At 39.9% G+C, this 27758-nt stretch overlaps 1 protein-coding gene across 1 annotated transcript; it reads right to left on the bottom strand.

The window, feature by feature from the left end:
* Positions 1-14573: 14573 nt before the first annotated feature.
* On the bottom strand, positions 14574-16452 carry LOC145341354 (protein BTG1). Its single transcript, XM_080186279.1, has 2 exons — positions 15781-16452; positions 14574-15458 (listed from the first exon to the last, which is right to left on the bottom strand). The coding sequence occupies exons 1-2, from the start codon at positions 15923-15925 to the stop codon at positions 15115-15117; spliced, it is 489 nt and encodes a 162-aa protein (XP_080042405.1). The 5' UTR covers positions 15926-16452; the 3' UTR covers positions 14574-15114.
* Positions 16453-27758: the final 11306 nt, after the last annotated feature.

The following is a 27758-nucleotide window of genomic DNA, read 5'->3' as shown; positions in this document are numbered from 1 at the left end:
TTAAAAAGAGAAGTTGATAATTATCTGGTTCCTCACACCTTCTCTTAATCAATATAGTGATCTTTATAATTTTCCAACCCAAAATGACAAGGTAGAATTTCTGAATTTGGAGAACTGAAAGATTCTGACTAATGCAATTGCAAATCTCTCACTTTTTTTTGTGCAGTAGGATGGAACCTAGAAGTGTACTGGAAATTTGTCTCGCTTGAGCCACATTATATTTCTCCATTGACTTTTAAAGATTTACCTTAAATCCACTGAGTTGTTATCTTTAAAATATTTAATTTCAATTGTAACAGTAGTACAGTGACTTCTCCCGCCACTGTGAAATTAACTCCAATTGTAATTAGGCTTTCCTATTTACCCATAGGTAAGCTGGGAGGTAAATGTTAAAAACCAAATAAATGTTCAGTGAAATGTCCTACTATTGATTCAGTGTATAATTCACTATGTAGATTCAAGTGTAGTTCTATGATTTCAGAGTGACTGGAACAAGCCGTCTAAACGTAAAAATGAATATAATAGAACAAAGTTTTGCAAAGACAAAATGTTCTAATGAAATTTCCCTTTCAGTTCTTGTTGCCTTCTACTAATTTTTATTTTCATGTTTTTCCTTTCGCTTTATGTCGGTTTTAGTTATGTGCACGTTTTTGCTTTTTGTTCTTTGGATAGACTGCCAAGAAAGTGATCAATATCAGTATTACTGCATGTTTTTTTCTTGGAAAAATAAACTTCTGCCAACATTCACCTTCCTCCTTCATATTTCTGCATTGTTTGTTATTTTGCTGACTGCAGGAGATAAACGCTGAAGTGCACACTGACTCTACCTATAAACATGCACAATGCTTTAAGTTCTGAATGTTAAAAGTTTTGTCATAGATTTCCCATTGTGTATATATAACCCCAACCAAGTAGAAATGCATATTTAACTGACTAGTGAATTATATGGTAGGTAGCATTTTTGAATTGCTAATATATTTAATATTTTACAAATTATGAAGCCTGAGATTTAAACTCAAAGTAACTCTTTGCATTAATTCAGCCTTTAGCTTTAATTTACTGACAGGCTGGATAATTTATCACTGACAATCTATAAAATTTTCCCATGAAAGTTAAATTACAAATTATTTAAAATAACAAATTAAAGTGAGATGTTAATGTACTCAGATCAATGTGGCTTACAGCACTTAAGGATATAAATATATCGAATGTCAACTCTAACACAAATACCTGCAGATCAGATTTGATGGCATTGATTTTAAATGTTCTACTGAAACAGTGTGAAAATGCCTTTTCCGAACCATGAGCAAATTGATTACAATGCAAAGAAGTGTTATGCAGGGTATATCACTATATAAGAATAGTGGTTACCACTGCTGCTTCACAGTGCCAGGGACCTAGGTTCAAATCAATTCCCAGCTTGGGTCACTGTCTGTGCAGAGTCTGCACATTCTCCTGTGTCTGCATGAGTTTTCTCCAGGTGCTCTGGTTTCCTCCCACAGTCCAAAAGATGTGCTGGTTAGGTGCATTGACCAAGCTAAATTTTGCTTCAGTGTACCCAAATAGGTGCTGGAGTGGTGACTAGAGGATTTTCACAGTAATGTCATTGCAGTGTTAATGTAACCCTACTTGTGACACTACTAAATAAACTTTAAAAGAATTGTAAGGTCAAAACTTGCCTAAATTTCTCTCCTCAGGCTTTATTATTAATGGAGCCGATGTCACACTGCAGCCCCCTGGTGAAGAATTCTGCAAAATCAGGGTGTTGCAATCCCCCTGGGATCAGGGAGGGCCAAGTCAGAGCATTAGTATTGGGTCTGGGCCAGAGCTTATGGGTCTGGGAACGTGGGTCAGGAGAAAAGGTGAGAGGGACCTGTGAGGCCAGGAATCAATATAGGGTCAGGAGAGGAAGCGAGGCAGTGGGGGTGTGGATAGTAGTGGTTATCTGCAGGGTTGGTTAATTGTGGGTGTCAAGGGAATACATTCAGGTAAGTTACTTTTTTTTTGCAGGCAATCCCTTGATTTGTTTCCGAGTGCAGCCCACAATATCTAATTTTGGAGAAGCGGTTCAAACAGATAGTCAGCCACTTGTTTCCATATAGTAAACGTGAAGTCACATAGTCCCAGATGACCATAGGCTGTTCTCCCCTTTGAGGGGGAACGTTGACTGGTTTGATTTAATCTGAGGAATTCCACACATCAGGCAAAGGGCAAGATTGAGAAGGTAGGGCCTTCATGAATAACCTCAGCTGGGAATCAAACCTGTGCTGTTGGCATCGCTGCTTCACAAATCAGTTGGCCAGCCAACATACACAGAGACTAATGGCAGCTTCAGTATACCTTTCGCACTTCCTTTAACAATATTCTGAGTTGCGTACCTTACATATGAAAATTTACACATACTTCATGCTACCATAGTGAACCTTAGTATGAAAAGTGTCTGAAAAATATTCACTGCATGGACTAATTTCTAGGCCCAAGATTATTTAGAAAGACTAAAGACTAACTTTATACAAAGGACAACAGAAACCATTTCAATTGTAAAAATCTTTGTGATCAAAGTAGCCATAATAGAAATAGATTTTTGATGTGGACATGTTACTTCCTAAAGCACTTCAACTTGAGTTTAAAAAATAATAATTTTAACTGCTGTTGTGCTCTCATTCATAAAATATAAAGGACACAAAAGATCTGTATTGGATCAACTCTCTGTTGAACACAGCACCTCTTGTGAGTTCCATTGCAGTCAATGTAATTAACAATCAGATGTTGTGTAGAACAGGCAGCAATTCCAATGCAACAACCAACCGAAATAAATTTCTGTGCCGTAAGGAGCCCAAAGAGATAGGAAGGTACTCATTGTCATGAGTGATGTGTTATAACTACATTTTGTTGATTTCATTTATTTAATTACAAATGATTAGAAAAATGTGCTGGCTTAGAAACAAACATTGAAAGAAACATAAATCCAGTGGGTTGCTCTGTCTAGAGCATGGGAGAAGGAAGAATCAAGAATTTGTACATTCCCCTTGGGGGACTGGTTGACAGAATGAGCCTGGTAGTGGACAGCAGCCTAGAACTCAATGAAGATATGGGGATAAATAATAATTTTGGAAATCTGAATGATTACCTCTGGGGATCAGGGACCATTTATGCAGAAACTTTTTGAAGGTAGAGTGGATGGCAGATCTGGTGAAGGAATGGATTGGATGGACCCAAAGATCTTCTTTCATTTCATGCTCTCTCGTGTTTTCTAATGTCAACTAAATTAATATTTATTGTGTTTCTGTAATGTTGATTGAATAGGATTAGAAACCAAAATTACCAGTTTAAAATTAACAATAACTTTTTCATGCTAAAAACTTTATAGGACTAAAGATTTTACTATTTTATCCAAGTGAGCTCATTGACACAGTGTGATAATATTTGATCATCACCATTTAATCAACTATGCGTGATGACAAATTTTTTAACAGCTATCTGTGAGACAACAGCTTGACTAAGACTGTGTGTTTCCACACATCCTTAATGAAGAAATTTAATTAAACTCTTCATTAGGAACTTTTGATGCAATAGAAATTTCTCATGGGATGTGATTTGTGTTATTGGATTTGTTCATGTCCTATTTTGGGAATTAGGTCAAGGTTCTAGTCATGCTTGATCCCACAGCATCTGCATTTTGGTGCTCTAATTTGTTTAGTGGCTTTGTTACAGTCATCTCTCTGGGCAGAATGAGGGTTCAGGTTCAGCCCAAGCTAGCTCTCCTTTACCTCAGCTATCAAATTAGCAAGAATAGATAATAATGCGGATGTTTCCACCAAGGTACAGGAAGCCAAGCTTGCAGATTGAACAGATAAGTGGTAAATTAAACCTAATATTGTGAGTGTGGGCTGGTATATTTTGGTAGAAGACAGAAGGAGACAATGGCCTGAATTTTACGGCATGGGGCCAGCAAATTTCATATGAAAACAGATTTGCCTGAGTGCTCCAATTTAGTTATGAAGGCAGTCTTTCAGGTCTGCAGCTCTGACAGCTCAAGTTGGATGATGAGAATGCCAAGCCTCCGGGCCCCAATGTTTGGCATCATCTGCACCCGCCTCTCCTCAGCCCTGCTTGTCAGAGAGATTTTGCATGTAAATACCCCAAAATAGCTCTTCTCTGCATTTTTCCCAGCTCAGCTGTATGCTAAGGGTACCAGAGTTGAACACAATATGGAAACAAGCCTGATAGCGCAACAGGATAATTTATTTGAGTTAATTATTCTGTGTTCCCAAGTGAATTACTTTACATTTATCTACATTAAATGGCATTTAACCATTTTGTTGACTCACTTCCTGAGGCAAACTCCCTCCATAACTTGTCCCCATCTACAAACTTTGAGATGAAGTCAACATATCCTCTCCCACGTTGCTTTTGAAAACATTTTTATCATTGTGAACCTTACAGCCTTAAGATCACTATTCCCAAACTGCTCCATCTATTAGTGCACAGTATAATTCAAAAAGCTTACACATCATGGATTACTTTTGCAATGCAGTCACCATTTTGCATACAATTATGGGGAGGGGATGGCCTAGTGGTATTCTCGCTGGATTATTAATCCAGAAACTCAGCTAATGTTCTAGGGACCCGGGTTCGAATCCCGCCACAGCTGATGGTGGAATTAGAAGTCAATAAAGAATATCTGGAATTAAGGATCATGTAACTGTTGTCGATTGTTGGAAAAACCTACCTGGCTCACTAACATCCTTAGGGGAGGAAATCTTCCATCCTTACCCAGTTTGGCCTGCATGTGATTCCAGAGCCTCAGCAATGTGGTTGAGTCTCAGCTTCCCTCTGAACAAGGGCAATCAGGGATGGGCAATAAATGCTGGCCAGCCAGCAATGCTCATGTCCCATAAATGAATTTTTTAAAAATTCAAATGTGACAGATTTGTATATCCCACAAACAGCAAATGAATAAGTGACCAGATAATCACTATTCAATATTGTTAGTTGAGAAGAATACCGGAAGTACTCTCTATTCTTTTTAAATGATGCCATGGAAATTTTTGAATCTACTTGAGCAACAGGCAGGTCCTTAGTTTAACGTCTCATCTGAAAAATGAAAGCCATGTGGCAATACACTCAACGTTTTAATGGTGACCATCAACCATATCAGAATTTATGACTTACAAGGCTACACCTCTTCATTTCAACCACATCCAAGAACATTCAATAAAGCAGCCTTTCAGGTTACTATAAGCAAGTATTCAGTATACAAGAATTAATTAAATAAGCTAAATAGAATGTAAAATAATTCACATGCTGTGTGCAGCCTGGTTCTGAATACATTACTGAATGAAACACTTCACCTAAGTTTAATTTTGAAAACAGTGTTGGGAACACTCAATCTGTATTATGTTTCTGAAGCATCTCGGCACTTGACATTCAGCAATATGAGTCATATACATAAATACATATGATTAATACAACTGTTGGTTATGTTTATAAGTTTGAATTGGATTGTATGTTGAATACAGGACTGAACTAGCAAATGCACATCAGCATAGTCAATGAGAGGTCACAGATTCATGATTTAACTGGAATGTATATTGTCACTGTTTCATCACTATCGCAGCAAAGTCATGTAATTCTCTACCTAATACTATTGTGGTAAAAGCATCAACACAAAAACACCAGCAACTTACAGAGAAAGCCCACCATCTTTTCAGAGCCACTGGGAGGAATGTTTATTTTAACTGTCAGCATCACCAAAGAATACATTTTAAAAGTGCATGCATTAAGGTAAATGATTTTCACATTATTATTTGGCATTGGTTAGCAGTAAATGTGGAACAGATTGGTCATGAAATTCAGTAATTAAAGTGCTAGAAGCAGACTATATCAATAATACAAAAAATACAGTACTAATCTCCATGTGCATTCCCAAGGGCGTCTTGCCTGCCATAGTGTTTCTGTACAGTGCTACCTTTGTGATTGTAGCATGGTAATAGAAGGCTGCTGATTTTCACTGATGAAGATGCAAGTGACCTTGCAGGACACCCTTGAGAAGCTCTAGGACTTGAGGCCTCAGCATCAGACTGCACTACCTTGGCATTGATGGCAGCAATCCGGGTAGACTGAGAGGCAACAGTAAGGGTACAAGTGAAACAGCAATGGTGGGAGCATGAATGCTGTTATCATGAGAGAGGTAGTCATGACGTAGAAATGCCACTCACACACAATCTCCACTCACAATGTCTGCATCTTTAAGACTTGAAATCAGGTTAGCTGTAAAGACTTGCATTCTAATCAGTATTCTGTAAACTTTGTGTGTCTTTATATGCCCTTCTCTGATCAAAACCTTCCACAAACTTGACAAAGGAACACCGTTTCTGAAAACTTGTGGGTTTACTATCAAATAAACTGGTCGGACTTAAACCCGGTGTTGTGAGACTTCTTTTCATGAGAGAGGGCAGCAGGTTTATACTCCATGGAGCCATTGACATTCCCATGAAGCAGGACCTCAGCAATTTTTGTCACCTCTTGTGGCACAGATTGCTGAACTATTGTGAAAGATGGCACGCCCCTTCGAGTGTTGAAATTTGCATCCAAGATAACAGTTGTCTGCCTGCATAGTAACAGTCGCATATGGATGCAGCAGTCTAAGTTTGGGATTTCTCTGAGCTGCTATCACAGTCTGTGTAACAGTGGAAGCAGAAACAATGGCTGGTAGATGATCCATCATGGATCAGTCTGGCCATAATGTATTAGAGGTGTCCATCTCTCCCAGAGTTAAATGAAAGGGTTCTATTCCACAATGACCTATATCATGCTGAAGTCAGACTCCTTATGCTCCTCATTAGTTTCTGGCAGGCTTGCCAAGGATCAGTTCAATATGCATATTCATCAATGTTCTCCAGTAGTTCGTCCCAATCAGTCTTGTTAGCGCGAGTGTGCGAAACGACCACTACGGACTCAGGGTGAAGTTCAATAACGGCACAGCTTTATTTTCTTTACATCAACGGAGAAGCACAGTCAGGACATACAATCGGACTGTCCCGAAAGCGCTCTGCCCGTCCCTCGCAGCAGGCTGTAGTTATACCTGAACTTCGGGGCAGTATGTGATTCAAATGCTAATACTTTATTTACAGTATTCAACCTTAGCCATCCTGTCTCAATGTTTCCAAGTGTTGAGGAAATTGTTTTAGGTGTGTGTTAATTGTTTTGTCTGAATGGTTATTTAATAATCTAGAATCTCCGGGGTTTGAACCATAGGTGTGTCATTGATCTCAAAAGAGGTTTTGAGGGGCCAGGAATGTTTCCTTAACTATGCTAATTTTAGGTGTCTCCATGGGCTGTTTGACTGTTTTAAAAGTGCTGATTTTGATGGGGTGTAGGTTTAGTCCCTGTAGGTGCCATCCTGTCCAGCTTCCCTTATGTGCTAACCCTCATTTGCATTTTAAAAGCATGCTCTTGCCTACTGATCAGTGTCTGTTACTTTGTGATTTTTAGTGGAGGGGCTCTGAGTGTAACTTTAGTCTGCTTCCATTTTGTGTGCCCAAATTCATAAAATTTGTTGTCTGATAACTGTCTGAATTCCCTGCATTGGAACTGATGAGCAACTGCACTCTCCATTTACACGAGCTGACCTATTCCCCTTGTGCTTGCTGCAGTCCAGTTATGTTCAGTAACTCACCAAATGTAGATACCAATTCCAAACTCACCCCTAATGTTCACTCTGCATTACTTTAACAGTACCCGCCTGTCTTTGGTTGAGTGATGATATTTCTTCAAAGATATCTTCTACCTCTCAGTGTTCCACTTGTTTCTGCAGGGGCTAAGCAGCAGACAGTTCTTACCTACCTAGAAGAAGGAAGGCACATGGAAAGGGTTGTGGTAAGAGAAGGGGAGTGGCGAGGGAAATCAGGAAACATAGTCACTCCATCCGAAGTTTCCATTTCATGGAATCTTTCAGGGTGGTGAATTAATGGAAAAGATATATAATTCAGCAACTTTCCATCATCAGCAAAGGTCTCAGTTGCGCCAGGTGCCTTTGGCTCTGTAGCACTGCTGCTCATGATCCATGGAATGACCTCCTCCTTTTCATTGCAGCAACTTCCCTTTTATGTGCACTTTATCTTTAAAAGGGGAAGGCTGCATGGAGCACATGGTTTCTAAAGAATGAGACTTGACATTTAGTTGAGTAAGATATGCCTTCTGATTGCCAAGGACAGTGATGAAGGAATGGGATAAGGTACTGGCGACTGTCAAAACTGTCATTTGACTGGTCACTTTAGTGCTATGTTGACAGTTATTTACACTGGCCTAAAATAATATAATTTTTTTAAAAAGTTTCAGGTAATCAGGCACCCCCTCACCCATCTGAACCAAATGGAAACTCAATAAGTGATGGCAGCTTTTAAATAATCCAAGAGCTTCTCGTGTATTTTTCCTTACATGTTGGTACTATGTCGGTTAATGTGTATTTACATCATTTGAAATATTTTTCTATTTGTTTTTAATAAGATTGGAAATTTTGGGGGTAAAATTAGTCTACACCAGCAGTAGGAAATGGGTATAGCAAATTGGTAGCTGATTTTTCACAACATCTAATCTTCTTTACACAGAAATTCACAAGGTGATAATTCAAACTCTTTCAGAGACTCATTTCCTACTTTCTCTGTCACTTTTACTTGGCTTGAGATTAAAAATCTTGGTAATGTGAAATAAAAACTGGCACAGTGAAAAATCTGCTGCTCATTCATTATGAGTCTGTCTCATGCTGCTGACATAGATGAATTTCCTTGCTTTGTATTCTTTCTCCTAGCTGCAGGCATTATTTATGCAGAACCTAAAATAGTTTTTTTGCTATATCACTGGAAGTGTAAGAGTAACTGGAATATTTAAATCAGCTTAGCTCAATAGATAGAATATTTAATGAAGGGTCATGGAAAAAGAGCTCTTGTGATGTATACTTTCATGGTAACTAAGGGAAAAAAGCATTTAACTTGGAGGGTCATAGGATGATCAGCAAGTTAAAACTAATGTTGAGAGTTGGACTTGATGCACTATAAATAAGGCAGAATAGTAATATGGTTGAAGTTGCACTGCAAGAATACCATGAACATCAGCAGTGATATCCAATATTATGCCTTCATTTGTATCTACAGCCTCTTGTAATAACCATGTGCACCTGGTTCCAAAAGACTCAGGTCAGCATGGAGCCTGATACAGATCTAAGCCATTTGATGCAAAGACATCTACAGCCAGTGTAAGAATGTTATGGCCAGAGACAGTCTATTTTTGTTTTTCTGAATCTCTATTCTGCAGTATCAGCCGAAGTGCTGTTCATACATTTATCAAACAAATTACAGAAACACAGGTCATTATGACCAGTACTTTCAGCTTCACAAATGCAACATCGCGTGGCCATATTTCCCCATGTAGAGGGATCATTGATACAATCAATGTGGCCCCCCTCAGCTGATCATATCGTGCAGCTCAGTTGCTTACAACATGTGTGAAGCTCTTTGAAGATATCAGTTTAGTGACACTTTCAAATATAAGTTACAGCTTGAATGTGTGCCCCACTAGAAACAGTATGAAAAGCAATGAAAGAAATATAAGGGCTTGACATGAGCCAGCAGCAGAAAACATAGATTCACAACACATTGTGGGGTAAACACATCTATTTGTACCAGATTGTACCAACCTGAAGTCTTAAAGATTAGTTTTAACATCAATTAAGTTAATTGATAATTAACATCAGTTATGTTAATGATATTTGATTAACATTATCTCTTGTTAATCAATCCCAGATCCTGCAGAAAGATGCAGGACATTCATTCCGGCCATTGTCTTTTGCCAAGTGTGCTGCACCATTGTCCTCTGGTAAGTATGTTTTTGATTGGCAAACAGGGACCTCTTTTGCATTTTTTTAGGAATCTCTTTTGCAGATTGGCAAACAGGGAGATCTCCTTCATTGCATCCCTTTTAGCATCTCCACTTTAGCATCCATGAAATGGGGAATTTGGTGCAATGCCATTCTGTTACTTGTCCAGACTTAATTTATGACCTTCATGTTTACTTTCTAGTCTTTTTTTTGTCCATAAAAGTTAATAAGTACTTTCTAAATATATGTCTATTTACAATCTATATCAATGACTTGAAGGGACGAAAAACGTATGATTGCTAAATCTGCTGATCACACAAAGATAGGTAGGAGAGTAAGTTGTGAGAGGGACATAATTCCACCTGCCACTGGAATTGTAGTGGGCAAAGGGTGGAACATGGAAAGGTTCATTGACCGCGGACAGGATTTTCCAGTTTTAGAGCGAGTGTGGCCGGAAAATTCTGCCCAAGGAGTCTACAAAGGGAGATAGGTAGGTTAAGTGAGAGAGCACAAATTTGGCAGATGGAACGTAATCTTGGAAAATGTGGAAAAACTTGTCCACTTTGTCAGGAAGAATAGAAAGCATGATGTTATTTAAATGGAAAGATTGCAGAACTCTGTGAGATCTGAGTGAACTTGTAGAGGAGTCACAAAAAGTTAGTATGCAGGATAGCAAATGAATGGAAAACAAATGGAATGTTGGCAAGGGGAATGGAAAATGTAAGTAGAGAAGATTTGCTACATTTGTACAGGGCAATGACGAGACTACATGCAGTACTTTGTACAAGTTTGGTCTCCTTACTTAAAAAAATATATAATTTAATTCAAAGCAATTTGCAAAATTTTCACTGGATTCCTGAGACAATCTTATGAGGACAGGTTAGACATGAATCCATTTGAGTTTAGAAGAATCAGGTGTTTTTTTTGTTACAAAATGTTGAAGGGAATTAACAATGGATGCAGAGAGGATGGCTCCCCTTATGGGAGAGACTAGAACTAGGGGACACAGTTTAAAAATAAGGAGTCTCCCATTTAATTAAGACAAAGATAAGATTTCTTTTCTCACAGGGTCATTATCGTTGAACACTTATAGTGCAGAAAGCCATTCAGTCCATCGAGTCTGTGCCAACTCTCTGAAAATGCATCTTATTCAGGCCCAAGCAGCTTATTGTAATGCACCATCTTGGTAAAGGAATTGAAGTTTGCACAAGGAGCAGCCCACAGGAGGAAGGATTTGATTGCCACATAACTCGCCTTCTAGCACTCATTAAGAATACTGCAGTGCATTTTGGTGGATAGCACCTGACATAATTACGTATGTGCAATAAATGCAAACCTTGCCAGCAACTTTCACATTTCATGAAATAATAAAAATCCATAGAATCCTTATACTGGAAAAAGAGGCCATTTGGCCCATTGGATCTGCATCAAATTTCTTGAAGAGCATCTCACCTAAGCCCACTCTATTTCCACACACACATCTTTGGACACTAAGTGGCAATTTAGCGTAGCCAATCCATATAACCTGCACATCTTTGGAATGTGGGAGGAAACTGGAGCCCTCGGAGGAAACCCACACAGACATGTGGAGAACATGCAAACTCTAGTCACCCAAAGTTTGAATCGAATCTGGATCCCTGGCGCTGAGGCAGCAGTGCTCCTATGTCTTTACTCAGAGGGTAGTAAAGGTGTGGAATGCCCTGCCTGCAGCAGTTGTGGACTTGCCAACTTTAAGGGCATTCATATGGTCAGTGGATAGGCATATGGATAACATTGGAATAGTTTAGGTTAGAGGGTCATTAGATTTGTTCCACTGGTCGGCGCAACATCAAGGGCTGAAGGACCTGTACTGCACTGTAATGTTCTATGTCGCCCTCTTCCTAATGCCCTCTCTGAACAGCAACCAGATAGGAAGTGAACAATTCATTGCAAATGGTTTTGAGTGATACTTCAATGCATTTGACTCTTCACAGCTCTCTTGCCACTGGAGATTTCTAGAGGATAGCTGAAACTCATTGGCTAACCTTTTGGGACACTTTGTCAGGATTTCAATAACACTCTTATCAACATTCAGTTTGTGAATTATTTTGAGCAGTTCACCTTAAAAGTCTAAATGCTTTTACTCTATGTTATTGGACAGGATTTAGTGGTCACCTAGAGAAAGGGAATATTTCATTAGCCTCTGGGTCTACACAGGAAACGGACATGGATCAAAACAGAGCAGGATCAGCAGCTGCAGGAGGTGGACAGAAGAATGAAACCAATAAAGGAAGAATACTGCAGATACTGGTGCAGTTGGGTGAAATGGATGTCTTCTCCCCTTCAGGTAAAGGGCATCCCACCTTTGGACCAAACCTTAGGATTGCGCATGAGAACCTGTGCGTCATGCCCTTACTCAGTGCCTCAGCCATCCTGTAATGTGTCAGTGTGTTAGCAGTGTACTTCAGTGCAGTCCATATGTGTCCATTAATATTGTGTCTATTCTGTGCTTGAGCAGTAAAACTACACTTGCCTGTTTTAGCACCAGTCAAGTTCAAATTATGATAGGACCAATATAGGCTTTCTAAAAAAGCATGGCTTATTAGCATAGTGATCGCTTAGCACATTTTCATCCTTTCAACAAAATACTCCCCTCTGTGGTTTATCCCCATTTTGAGACACTTACCTTCACATAGCTGCATCACTTAAAACATTATCTGTAGCCTTTTAAGTACTGCTGACTTGAGTCTTTTTCCCACCTAGTTCTGTTTGACAAAGAATATCACAAGACTGTCATTAGAACTGACTCCATAAAACCCTAGAATTTGACTTCTATGAAATCAAATGCACCCTGGGGAAAGAGAACAAAAACAAACAGCTCAGTTTCCTTCTCCTATCCAGCATCTGTTACAGGAAGTGCATTGGATCTGGACAGCTTTAGGGAGGCACAGTGGTTAGCCCTGCTGTCTCACAGTGCCATGGACCCAGGTTTGATTCCTGGCTTGGGTCACTGTGTGTGGATTGAGTAGATTGGCCATGCTAAATTGCTCCTTCGTATCAAGGGGACTAGCTAGGGTAAATGCATAGGGTTATGGAGATAGGGCTTGGGTGGGATTGTGGTCAGTGTATATTCGATGGGCCGAATGGCCTCCTCCTGCACAATGGAGATTCTGTGATCTTTGTGTTTGGCTGAAATGTTTTGCATTACCACCCAGGCTTGCACCTTACGTTCACATAAACACATATACTTCAACTTGACTCACTGTCAACAATTCTACACAATTGAGAATACATATAAATATATCTAGAGGGTTTTTTAAAAATGGTACTTGTCAGAGTCACTGTGTTACAGTGGAAAGAAATATTAAGCAGGTGTCCAATGATCAGTTTTAGACATATTGCTATACTGAATTTATATCCTTGACTACAATTCAGAAATTCAAAACAAATTGGTAGAATTTGTCAAAACTTCCACACTCAAGGAAGGCAGAACAATCAGTGGAGGTAGCTTATAAATTACAGTGAGCTGAATATGAAGTGGATATAAAAATTTAATACAAACATGTTTGAGAGACTGCAGATGGGAAGGAAAAATATGCAACACACTCAGTGTTGAAATAGCTAAGGATGGAGTGTAAAGAGAATGTGGTGACTTCACAGACAAAACCTCAGTACGTCCAACCATTGCAGAGCAACAATCAGGCTAGTAAAAGGCAGATTTGAGTAATTGTATCTGGCAGTTCTCCACACAATGCATAGTATATGGGCTCCCGAATCCGGTAAAATGCAAAAACCTGTTGAATAATTTAAGGACAAATTGGATGTTGAAATGAGAAGTAGATGGTGTGTCTCTGGATGCTCAATTTAAAACTGAGATTAATAGATATCTGTTAGGCAGGGTACTAAGAGTTATGAAAACAAAGCTGATAAGTGCAATTAATTTTAAATTAGCTATGATTTAATTCAATGGTAGGAAAGGTTGGAGGGCCTGCATACACTCATCCTATTCCTAAGGATGGTGAACTGAGGTGATTATAATCACCTTCCTCATCTGTAGTATTGTCATTTTACATGACAAAACTAAAAGCATCAAATTCAGAAATAATACAACTCAAATAATATGTAGATAATCAGCCTACATCATACTCCATTGTATTTTCACTGCATATATAACAAGCTAAAATGATTTGTATTCTCTAAATTTATGTCCCTTATTTTTAAATATCTTGTTTATTTTCAAAATGGTATCTAGGAGAAAATAGCCTTAATCAGTTATTCATTGAGATAAACAGGAAAATGAACCTGAGTATTAGTTAGCATGTAACTTATGTAAATCGATGGATAAATAATCGTAAATCTATCAAATAAAATTTTTAACTGCCATCAGGTCAGTGAAAGAAAACCTCTGCAAAGATTTCATTAGAAACACAGACTGCACCTTTCCCCTTATACCTTGTACTTCTAAATAAAATTAAATAATTTTCTTCCTTGCTAATTACCTTCTTGGATGCATCCATTGCAGGTCCACTGCTTTTGTGTCTCCTTAATCCTGCTATTGTTCATCCATTCCATGATACATGTGATTGCCAAACAGGAAAATTACAATGTAGTTTCTGACACTGTAACTACTTCCAAATAATCTGAGATTGTAGGAATTGACATTCTTGTGATTTCACTACCTTATGTTTAAAAAGAAACGCTTTTTAAAAATGGGACATTAGGTGGAACAAAGTACTTTATTATTTAGGAAAAAATGTACAGTACTGTTCCTGTAACATTTAAATAAGAAACAAAAGGAACGGCAAAACTCAGTAAACTGTACCATACAATTGTTCAGTGGTCAACATATATTTTCTCGAAATTCAGAGATCACATTTATGATGACCAGTAAAAAATGCAAAGTTTTTAAGTATCAATTCAAAGACTGTGTGGATGTTTTACAAAATCAGTTCAGTCATTAAAAGACATCCTGAACACATCATATGGATTCATTTTTGATGTTTTATTATAAACAGCCATGGCTTATTTTAAAATATAAATCTGTAAAACACAATTATCCACTGACTGTACATGTTTTTACAATATACAATCCAGGAATTTAATGTGGTGCAAAAACAGTTTTGCATATAGCCACTGGCCACATCAAACAAAGGTTTTGGCAGTCGCACTACTAAAAGTTAACTAGGGATTAACATTTCACTACATTATCAAAGGGGCCTGCATATTGTACAATAACAGTTGTATGTGTAAATGAATTATTAACTTGAAACAGTCATCATGTAACTCTTAGAGGGGCTCGATCTGCCAATTCTAAATTCATCCTTGCAACTTATCATACTATCCAACGGGGAGATGCCGCTGCCAGGTACATTTTCATAAAGAACGCAAATTGACCCATCTTCACCTATTCGGTAGGACACCTCGAACGGGTCGACCCACAGAGTCAATTCACTGGGCAAAAGTTGAAAAAGTTGTTGGCTGCTGAGTCCGATGATGTTGGACGCCCTTGCTATCAGCGGATCCATTTTGTGATTGATCCTGATGCATCGGTATCCTGACCCTTTGCAAGGCATGTGGGGGAACCAATGGTGTCTGTAGTGTTCTGTCAAACAAAGACAACAAACGTTAGATTCAAATGACCAGCAAAATTCGCTCTGCTTTGCACTCGCTGTTTTGTGAGATCTGAATTCACCCGACTGCGCTTTTCTTTCCTGTTGAGGGGAGGAAATAAATAGAGAACAATTATAACACCTTTCAAATATATGAATTTTCCTGATGGCCAGGAACTCGATTCTTTGCACTTTGTTTTGGCGTTAATAAAGTGATTTCCTTACCGTTGACCTATTTTACATGGAGTTGGCCCCAGAGATAATCAATGCTTCACATTTAAGACCAAACATATTCTAATCTCCCCCCCCCCTCACCTGCTAAAGATTTCTCCAACGACTCGCTGAAATGTTGGAGCTGCTCGTCAGAAATAAGCCCTGTCGTCCTCAACAATCTGGTGATAAAACCCACGGCAGTTGTGATTTCAGTTTTCATTTTGATCAACTCTGCTCCAGGACTCATCGGCTGACCCAAAACATAAAACGATATTTCTCCTTTCTCTCTAAATCGCGGGGGGAGGGGGGGAAGCGTTTGATTTAAAAAAAATTCGAAACAAGAAAACTCGACGTCGGAAACTTTTTTTCAAAAAAATTTAGTACGAAACGTGTGTGGGAGGGAGGTTTTTAAACTCGATTTTGACGACAACTTCACCAATACTGGGCCCTAAAAACAAAACCCGACGATCTATTTTTCTCTCTTTTGTTCCGATCAAGACGACGACTTTTTCTGAGGTTTTCTTTCTTATCACAAAGGCATGCGGGGAGTCTCTTCGGTGTTTTTTTTGTTTTTCCTTTCTCTCTCGGTTTTTTTTGATTGTGATAGGATTTGGCTAGAGGAAAAACATTGTTTTTTCCAACCGGGTCGACGAAGGCCGTGAGGGAGATGAAGAGAAATCAAATAAGGGACGACCCGCGGCCAATCTTCAGCCACACAAACCCCCCACACCGAGAGCTGTAAACATCGCCAGCACTGCCCCTCTGTGACCTCACACACGACGCCTCACAGCCAATCGAATCACCAGGTTTACCAACGTCACAATGATTAATTTGCATGTCACGTGCCGACACTGGAGGAGAGGGTTTTTGCCTTTCCCCTACCGCCAGTCTCCGCCTCCTCCCAAATTTCCGCCCCTCCTCCTCAATCTCCGCCTCCTCCTCTCCAGTCACCGCCTCCTCCTCCCCAGTCTCCGTCCCATGTTCCCCAGTCTCCGCCTCCTCCTACCCAATCTCCGCCCTCTCCTCCCCAATCTCCGCCTCCTTCTCCTCCTGGCGAAGAATGTATACGGCATGTACCATCGGGGAAAAGAAGTCACGTACGAAGCGGTTCAAGAACAGCTTCTTCTCTGCTGCCTTTGAACGGACCTGCCTTATATTCATAGAATCCCTACAGTGCAGAAGAAGGTCATTCGGCCAATCGAGTTTGCACCGACAATAATTCCACCCAGGCCCTATCCTTGTAACCCCACATATTTACCCTGCTATTCCCCTGGCACTAAGGGACAATTTAGCATGTGGGGGAATCAATGGTATCCACCTAACCCACATATCTTTAGACTTTGGGAGGAAATCAGAGCACCTGGAGGAAACCCATGCAGATATGGGGAGAACATGCAAACAGCACACAGTCGCTCAAGGATGGAATTGAACAAGTCTCTGGTGCTGAGGCAACAGTGCTAACCACCATTGACCATTTACTTGATTTTTCTCAACACCTTACCCATGACATAAGGTGTTCTAAATTCTGCACCTTCTTTCCTTCTCCCCGCTGTACTCTGAATGATTTGCTTTGGCTGTATAGAGCACAAGAAACAATACTTTTCACAGCATGTCAATACATGTGAAAATAATAAATCAAATCAAAAAATCTTTGCGCAACATAAACAGCTTCCCCATTCTGCCTAACGGGATTTATTTACCCCTTTGCTTTCTCTAAAAGATTGGTATTCACCCTAAAAGAAGATTTGATTGTATTTCATGGAGGAGAAGGATAGGAGAATGTGGCATTGCAGTTACAGATACTTAATATCACGTAGGTCCATTCAACAGTCTGATGACAGCAGGGAAGAGGCTGTTTCTTGAATCGTTTGGTATGTGTTTTCTGACTTCTGTATCTATTTTTTCTTGACTGCCTGGTAAAAGGTGGAAGAGTGTATGTCCGGGGTGCATGGGGTCCTTGATTATGCTGGCTAGTTTTCCAAGGATGGGCAGACAAAGGTGGCTGTGGGGGGTGCATGGTTCAGGAACAGCACATTAAAAAAACTTCCCTGTTTAATTTTCCAGGGACTTTGTTCACAGCTCCATGTGTGCCTTAAATATCCCATTTGGTTTGGATTTTTCTTGAACAAGCATCATACATTGAAATTCCATCCTTCATGTTTCAGATCTACTCACAATTGCAGATATCTCCTAGAAATTCAGAATTACTTGATCCATTATTCTCACTGCATTCAAAGACCCTCTTTCAATACTAGGTGCATTTACATGCACACTTTCTTAAGCAGCAACATCTCAGTCTATCTCAAGGCTGTCTTGACTCCTGGTCCACAGATTCATTTCATACTTAAGACTCATTCAGCGCTTAAAAATTTTTTTAAATTTTTTTTTCTGGTGAGAAGGATCACAAGCTTCAGCAACCAGGTTTCAGAATTTGAGCAGCAGCGTGCATCACTGCAGCATGTCTGCAAGAGCTTTGTAGATAGGTTTATTTTAGAAGTTGTCATCCCGCAGCTTAAGAATATGCAGGGAGAAAGGGTATGGGTGACCACCAGGCAGTCAAGAAGAAATAGGCAAGCAGTGCAGAAATCCCTTGAGTGCGTTTCACTCCTCAACATAGAAAATAGGAATGGGAGTAGATATTCAGCCCTATGAACCTGGACCACTATTCATTATGATCATGGCTAATCTCTATTTCAACACCATAGTCTGTGCTCTACCTGTATCCCATGGTACCTTTAGAGTCTAGAACTGTACCTATTTTCTTTTTAAATATTTTCAGTGATGGCCTCCACAGCCATCTTTGACAGAGAATTCCACAGGTTCGCCAGCCTCTGAATGAAATCCATTGCTAATTTGGAGAAGAGATGATTGATCCCAGGTATAGAGGGATTTTCTTATGTGGAAACGATGAATAGATTGGGCCTGTACTCATTGGAGTTTAGAAGAATGAGAGGTGACCTTATTGAGACATATAGGATTAGGATTCTCAGGAGGCTTGACAAGGTGGCTACTGAGAGGTTGTTCCCCCTTAGGACGTCTAGGACCAGAAGGCATAATCTCAGAGTAAAGGACTGCTCATCTTAGAGATAAGGAGGAATTACTTCTCTCAGAAGGTTGTGTATCTGTGGAGTTCTTTGCTGCAAAAGTCTGTAGCGATTTGGCATTTGAGTATACTCAAGGCTGATGCACAGATTTTTTTATCAGTAAGGGAATCAAGGCTTATGGGGTTAAGGCATGACAGTGGATTATCACATCTAATCAATCTTGATTTCATTGAATGGTAGTGCTAACTCAATGGGCCAAACGGCCGACTTCTGCTCCAAGTCTTCTGGTCTAATGGTCCTGACCTGTGCCTTGTAGATGGTGGACAGGCTTTGGGAAGTCAGGAGGGAAGAATGGCGGGGCAGGCTTGAAGGGCTAGATAGCCTTCCCCTGCTCCTATTTCTTATGTTCTTATAGGTCAGTTTATCTCTACAGAAATCCTAGTTTATGACCTGTTCTTATAATCACGGGATACATATGGCCTGTCCTGCTCAGTTTCTTGTCAAGAATAATGCTCAGGATGTTACCTCCTCCTTTCTAATCACCTGAGGTCCCTAAACATTCCTCCCCATTGAAGTAGCAATTTATTTGAACTTCATTCAATTTAGCATACCATGTTTGCTGCTCACAACATGATACCCTCTACCTTGCGGAGTCCAAACACAAATTGGGTGACTGCTTTGTTGTACTCCTCCATTCAGTCCATAAGCATGATCCTGAGCTTCTTGTCACTTGTCATTTCAATCCTTTATCTTGCTCCCACTTTGACATTTCTGTCCTTAGCCAACTACACTGTTCCAATGAAGTTCAACACAAGCTCAGGCAATAGCATCTTATCTTTCAATTGACATTTTACAGCTTTGTGAACTCAATACTGAGTTCAAGAATTTTGTTTCTTTTTCTTGGTGGTTCATTTTTTTCTCAAGTTATTTTTAATCCCTTTATTGTGTATTCAGACAGCTGCTATCCTGCCATTTACATCTCATCTAGGCACATCTTTTGTTTCTTTACTAGCTCCATTACCAGGTGATCTTTTGTCATTTATTATCTCCTGCCCCCTATCACAGACCTTCCCATTTGATCTTCTTCCCACCATCCCTCCTTTCACTTGTTCAAAATCTATTATGTCTCTAACTTAACCCCACACACATCTGAACTGTTGGCCTGAATTCTACTGCCCTGCCCACCACAGGAATTGGAGCGGGTGGGAGGGGGAGAACGGAAAAGTCAGTTGACCTTGGGTGGGATTTTACATTTTTGGGATCAGCGAGGCTGTTAAATCCCACCCACTAACTTTGTTTCTGTCTTCACAGATGCTGCCAGATACTGAGTGTTTCCAGCATTTTCTGGTTTTATCATAAACTTTGTTCAGTGCGTGCATATCATCCTGTCCAAACCACAAGATGATACAACTGAGAACCAATCTGAGTAGTTCAGAGGGAAAAGAAAATAAAAGAGGCAAAGATAAAGGATGAGAGAGACTGGAAGCTAACATAAAAGGGAATCCAGAAGTCTTATACAGGCATATAAATAGCAAGGGGGGATAAGAGGAGGGTAAGGCTGAAGATGGATCAAAGAGTGAATTTACACATGGAGGCAAATATAGTTTGACACAGAACTAAATTTACATATAGACCAATAAAACATTTGCCATCTATACTGCATTTATGTACAGTGCTTTATGTCCATCAGCTTTGTAATTACCCTTTCATTCGTACTTGAGAGCACATTTTTTCATTTCCCATAAAGCAAAATACAATCATTTCAGCGATGGAAAATCATACCAATAGGCCAATTTGATACACAATCACAATATCATGCCACATGCAAGGATGCAGAAAATGTACGCTTTGAACTTTCCTTTAGAATGAATGCATTGACAGTAGTGTGTGGAAACTGACTAGGATTACACTAACATTCGTTCTTCTGTTTCCATTATGGTTAAAGCATTGTAACTATGGTGGGATAGGGCAGGTGCGCTCTTTGAACTTAATACCAAAGTCATTTTGAGACATTTACAGCCCTGAAGACAAACTGAAGTGACTATAGTTTTGGTCATTGTAGAGTTGTGATCTGTAGTAGATTGCATTCCTGACAGAGTGGCAAGCAGTTATTCTGGGGATCTTTTTAAAACATATAATTATTACCTTTAGTGCACTGCATTTATCATATCTTGTTACGTTCCTGAGAAAGCACTTGAGTACCTGTGTATATTTATTACACTTTAATGTGTGATAAGGCATTGTAATCACATATCTCTAATTTATGCTGTGAAGCAATAATTGTATTTTAAAGTAACATATGAATACTATATGTATAGTTTAAGTACTCAACCAGTTTTCTTAGCTTTTTCAGTCAATTTTTGGTATTTTCCCCCTTAACATACTTTGACTGTATGAAACATCATGAACTTGCCAAGTGAAACTATTGAATTAACTATTTTAAAATATGTAATTTATCATTTCTTTTAAAATTATTGTCATTAATAACCATAGAAGCTTTGTCTTCTTTCACTTCCTCTCAATGAACAGCAGCAATACATTGGAACTGAGCACAACAAAAATGAGAACTCTACATTCCACTAGCTCTGATGTTCCATGCATCATGGGCTGTCTTCACTTCACCATCAGTGCCCATGCCTTTGGTCATTTGAGACCAAAGTTCTGGAATCTCCTCCATATACTTTTAACCTTTCTGTCCTTCTTTAAGGTCCACCATAAAACCTATTGGACATTGATGATGATGATGATGGTGTCGAGACTAGCGCTTGATTTGGATTAAAGTGAGGGAGAGTTGCGCAGCGTCAGCCTCACTCTCTCTTCCCAATTCTCACCTAGATCCAGTGGCAAGACAAGAGTCAAGACGGTTGGAGATGGGACTAGGCATAGTGGATGACCAGGACGTCGTTCGTAAATCGTCTGGTCACTCATCTGGAGGTGGGCCTGCTTCCAGAGTCACAGCGTGGCTCCTGTAAAGGCCGCAGGACTATTAACATGATTTTTACTGGGCGCCAACTTCAGGAGAAGTGTCAGGAGCAGAATTGAGAGCTCTACACAACCTTTGTTGACCTCGTAAAAGCCTTCGACTCTGTAAGCCGCCAAGTTCGGCTGCCCCCCCCAAATTCATTCAGGTGGTATGCCAGTTCCATGATGGCATGAAGGTCAGAGTACTGGATGGCGGAGAATCCTGTGAGGCATTCCCAGTCACCAATGGTGTCAAACAGGGCTGTGTGCTGGCACCCACACTGTTCAGCATGATGTTTACTGCCTTGCTGAATGATGCCTTCCAGGATAGTGTTGCTGGAATCAGCCTCAAGTACAGAGCGGATGGGAAGCCCTTCAACCCGAGTAAACTTCAAGCTATTTCCAAAGTGAAGGAGATTGTTCTGAGAGACTTCCACTTTGCCGATGACTGCGCTCTGTATACTGGCTCAGAACCAGAGATGCAAGTCAGCATGGACAAATTTTCCACGGTTTGTGACAACTTTGGAGTCACCACCAACATTAAAAAGACTGAAGTCATGCATCAGCCTGTTCGCACACAGAACCCATAATCACAATCAAAGGGCAGAAACTACGGGCAGTGGACCAGTTCACTTATCTTGGCAGCACCCTCTCCCAAGCAGTGACTATTGATACAGAAGTTAACTGCAGAATAGCAAAGGCAAGTTCTGCTTCCGGTAGACCGCGCTCTACTGTATGGGAACGTCGAGGAATCAGCCCAGCGACAAAACTGAAGGTCCACAGCGCTGTGGTACTCACTACCCTCCTGTCTGCCCATGAAACATGGGCAGTGTATCGAAGGCATGCAAGACAACTCGATCATTTCCATATGACTTGTCTTTGCAGAATATTATGCATCAGATGGCAAGACAAAGTACCAGACACTGAAGTTCTCTCTAGAGCAAGTCTACCATCAGTCCACACACTGCTGATGAGAGCGCAGACGCGGTGGGCAGGTCATGTCATCCGTATGCCAGACGAGCGCATACCCAAGCAGCTCTTTTTTGGGGAACTGTCTGCTAGAAGGCGCTCGCATGGAGGGCAGAAGAAACATTTCAAAGACACACTCAAGGCCTCCCTGAAGTCACTTGACATTGACACAACCACCTGGGAAATGTTGGCACAAAACCACCCTACCTGGCGCTGCCTCATCCACAAAGGCTGTTAAGCTTATGAAGCAAAGTGTATTGCTGAAGCACAACTTAAGCGCAAGCTGCACAAGTCCAGAGCCACCAGTGTGCAACAAATACAGTGTCTACACAAGTCTTCTAATATCTCCCAGGACGTTCCATGCCCGATTTGGCCTGATCAATCATCTTCGGACACACCACAACCAGCCTCAAAATGAATAATGGCATCGAGGTCCTCATTGATGACGATGGACAAACAACATAGTTAGCTATCCTAACATCTCTTTCTTTGGTTCAATTTTTGTCTAGTTCAGCTTCTGGGAAGCACCCTGGGATGTTCCTCTACATTAATGTTGCTATACAAATTCAAACTGGTTTTATACTGTGAAATAAAATGATTTAACTTAATAACACTATGATTGTATCAGGTTTCATTTCATCAAATGTTTGCAGATTTCACCTTCAGAGAGAAGGAAAAAGCACAGGTGGAAAAAACACAAATTCCTAGTTCAGATCAAAAGCTACATTTATTTGTTACACTTTCTTCAAAGTGAATCTAAGAAAGGACTTTTAATGCCTTTCATCCTTAAAATATCCCAAAGTGTTTCTTAGCCAACATAGACCCCAGATTTACAGCTAATATGCACGGAGTAAGGCCACCCAAACACCAGTGAGATAAGAGACAGTGTGAGATAATTTCTATAAAAGATGCTGAGACTATTCGCAGTTACTACTGAATCAGTGAGAAAATTGATGGGAGACTCAATTTTTAACAGACCATCTTAAAAATGAACACAAGCTTTCCAAACTAACAATCTTGTTATTCACAAAGATTCCCTGGTAAGTTCATAGATCATAGAAACTCTACAGTGCAGAAGGAGGCCATTTGGCCCATTAAGTCGCACCAACCATAATCCCACCCATGCCCCAGCCTCATATCCCTACATATTTACCCGCTAATCCCTCTTACCTACACATCTCAGGACTCTAAGGGGCAATTTTTTTTTAAGCAGGGGCAATCAACCTAACCCACACCTCTTTGGACTGTGGGAGCAAACCCACACAGACACGAGGAGAATGTGCAAACTCCACACAGAGAGTGACCCAAGCTGGGAATGGAACCCAAATCCCTGGAACCATGAAACAGCAGTGCTGACTACTGTGGTACCGTGCCACAAAGGACAAGTTGTATTTGTCCCTTATTGAACTGTGAAATCATGCAGTTTAAATGGAGTTTAACTAGTTATAGTATGGTGCACAAAGGAAGAGAAATGCAAAAACTAGTGGGCTGTAAGAACTGGAATGCTATCAATGTAAATTTCACTTTATTCTTTCTGCTTTTCAGTGCTGCTTTATGCCCCAGCCGTCTGATTGAGGGACATGAGGAAGTGTGGTTGTGAGCACGGGGGAGGGGTTGTTGAACATCCTTTGTGGAAAATGTGGTTTAAAGTTAAACTTCATGAAAACTAAGGTTAAGGATCTCCTTGTGGCTCAGTCAGTAGCGCTTCTCCTTATGAGCTAGAAGTTCCAGATTCAAGTTGTACTCGGACTTGTTAGCTTTGGAAGGAGTGTTCCGGACATGACTCAAACAAATTGATTATCAGCCTGCTAATCCTGCCAACACTTTCCCACTCTTACCCAAGAGGGAAAAATGTGTGTGCAAAGATACAAAACAAAGAAAAGGGGAACTCACAGACTGATTGCACAAACTTTGAGAATTCATCATTTCCAGAAACAAATTGCACAGTCTCCTTGTTGTGCTGAACAATGCTCAAGAGTTTTGAAGTTTTAAGCAATGAGAATATGCTAGTGCTGATTAGTATATGTTACTTGCAAGAAAATTCTGAGAATGTCAAAAAGAATCAAACAGGACAATTAAAAGCAGGTTGGGTAGTGAAGGTAATATAAAAGTGAGAGAATGACCTTCTGTTTAATATAGTGCCTTTCACATCTCCAACATCCCCTGGAGCTCTTTTAAAATCTGTTCATTGTGGTTGGAAAGCCAAACATCAGGACATTTTTGTTGACTATAATGATAACATGGTACTAGACATCAGATGATGAAATTCAAAACCACAAATGTTTTTAATCACTTTATAAGCATGCAGTGCCAAATACAGAAAGAATTTATTTACACATCCCTAAGAACAGGGATAATAAAGTGACTTTGGGCCTCCTTTCTTCCTTGATCTTTAGTTACTCTATCTATAACTAAAAAGGCACAATCATATTATTTTCTTGTGCCATTTTTGAGCATACTCATTGTCTCTTTGATTTGAATGCTTTATAGTTTATTTTCAAGAATTGTTGAATGCAAGTGTCCTCTACATCAGAATTTAAATGTTTGGTTTTTTTGCCAGCAAAAATGTCCTTGCTGCAATCTCACTTGAGCTCTTACAATCACAACCCACATTCTTTGCTTGCAAGTTCAAGACTGTAGCACAAAGTTATAATTGTTTAGTTCAACAATTCTCTATTTTATAATGTGGCATTTTATCTTTACAGAGCAGCCTTTTGAGGAAGCCTATTTTCTCATTATTTCATACAATCAAACGTATGTGATCCGAACAATTGATTAACAGCAGAGCTATTAAGTCATCTGTTCTCATTATAGATTCCAACTAATCAGATGACTAATTTCAGCATTTTTCTGTTTTTATTTCAGGTCTCCAACATTTGTGTTTTTCTGATCAAGTGTTGTAATGTTAGTGCTGTCAGTTGGAAAGTATGTGTAGCTGATCAGCATGGCAGTGGTCATGGCATGGCAGTGTTGGGCACTCCAATATTAACTTATTGATCTCATGATGAAGAGATGACAGGGAGTATGAGCAGCTTGGGAGTAAATTATGAAGCAGACCACAAAATTAATAATCGCTAGATTTTTACCTGAATCTTGGGCAAATTGTCATGAGGTAAATAACGTTATATATGGGACTCAAAGACTTGTGTGGGAGAAATGGTTTTAATTCATGGATATTGGTACACATACCTGGGAAGGAGGAAGCTGTAACTCTGGAATGGCCTTCACCTGAACCACGCTGAGACCAGTGTCCTGGTGAATTATGTATCAAGGGACAGCTTTGCAATAAGTAGTGGGGGTGGGGCGGGGGTGGCGCAGTGCTCCCATGGGGGAGAATTGGAAAATGAAAGGGAAAAGACAAGTCGGGGGACTGAAGCACATAATCCTAACCAAAGTGTGACAGGCTGGCACTCATAATCATAATACAATCAGAAGTGTCAATGATGTTTTGTGAAAGGACAATTATGTTTTACAAAGTTATTGAAGTTCTTTGAGGATGTAACAAGCTGGGTGGATAAGGGGGACCCAGTAGATGTAGTATATTTGGATTTCCATAAGGCATTTAAGGTTCCATATAAAAGGCCACATAAAAGGGCTCAAGAAAGGAGCTCATGATGTTGACATGATTTATTAGCATAGATTGCCCACCATCAGGAAATAGAGAGTGAGATAAATAGGTAATTTTCTGTTTGGCAAATTGTAATTAGTGGAGAGTTAAGGCATCAACTATTTATGATTTATGTTCATGGCTTGGATGAAGGGGCACACTGTACTGTAGTCAAATTTGCTGATGATACTAAGATAGGCAGGAGTGCAAGCTGTGAGGATGATATAGTTTTGTGAGTGGACAAAAAAACTGGCCGGTGAGTATAATGTGGAAAAATGTAAGATTCTCCTCTCCACATTGGCAGGAAGGATAGAACAAAAAATATTATTTAACTGCAGAGTGGTGCTTATTGAGGGATCTGTGCTTCCCTACCTGAATCACTAAAAATTAAAATGCAATATTCAGCAATTAATTAAGAAGACAAATGGAATGTTGTTCTTTATTGCAAGGGGGAATAGAGTATAAAAGTAGGGAACTCTTGCTACAGCTTTACAGGACATTGTATGAAAGCACATGCATACTAGAGACTGGAGAAATGCATACAATTTTGGTCTCCAATACTTAGGGAGGGATATATTTACATTGGATGCAGTTCAGAGATTCAGTAGTTGATTCCTGGGATGAAGGGGTTGACCTATGAGGAAAAGTTCAGCTTATATACACACTGGAGTTTAGAAGAATGAAGGAATGCAAGATTCTGAGGAAGGATGTTTCCTCTTCTGGGGAATCTAGAAATAAGGGGTCTCTCATTTAAGTTGGAGTTGAGAATCAAGAATTTCTTCTCCCAGAGGCCATTAGTACTTTGAACTTCTCTTCCACATACAGCAGTGGAGTCTGCTTGGGTCATTTGGATAGTCTGCATTAAACAGGTTTTTGATTGACAAGAGGGTTCTGGGTGACAGGCAGGAAAGTGGAATCAAGGCCACTGATCAGCTATGATCTTATCAATTGGCTTATTTCCACTTTTTCTTTTGTCCAGATCAGCCAGGCCTGGTGGCATTCAAAACAGTCTTTTCCAAAACAGGGCAGCATTTTTATACAAAGGTCCAGGAATGATCCATGCAAACATAGAAAGAATGATCCATGCAAACCATAGAAAGCATTCTTTCTAGTTGTATCACAGCTTGTATGGCTCCTGCTCTGCCCAAGATCACAAGAAACTACAAAAGGTCATGAATGTAGCCCAATCCATCTTGCAAACCAGCCTCTCATCCATTGACTCTGACGACACTTCCCGCTGTTTCAGCAAAGCAGACAACATAATTAAGGGCCCCATGCACCCCAGATATTCTCTCTTCTATCTTCTTCCGTCAGGAAAAAGATACAAAATTCTGAGATCATGTACCAACCGACTCAAGAACAGCTTCTTCCCTGCTGCTATCAGACTTTTGAATGGACCTATCTTGCACTAAGTTGATCTTTCTTACGCTCTAGCTATGATAGTAACACTACATTCTGCACTCGCTCATTTCCTTCTCAATGAATGGTATGCTTTGTCT

The sequence above is a fragment of the Carcharhinus amblyrhynchos genome, chromosome 3 (assembly GCF_965287045.1).
Source record: "Carcharhinus amblyrhynchos chromosome 3, sCarAmb.v2.hapA, whole genome shotgun sequence".
NCBI lineage: Eukaryota > Metazoa > Chordata > Chondrichthyes > Carcharhiniformes > Carcharhinidae > Carcharhinus > Carcharhinus amblyrhynchos.
This window is presented reverse-complemented; position numbering and strand designations above follow the sequence as displayed.

What these genes read in the sequence shown, in the direction of transcription:
- LOC145341354 (XM_080186279.1), bottom strand. Translation starts at nt 15,925, where the DNA reads ATGAGTCCTGGAGCAGAGTTGATCAAAATGAAAACTGAAATCACAACT. An exon ending in GTTGGAGAAATCTTTAGCAG is followed by an intron (nt 15,459 to 15,780) that starts GTGAGGGGGGGG and finishes TTTGTTTGACAG; the next exon opens with AACACTACAGACACCATTGG.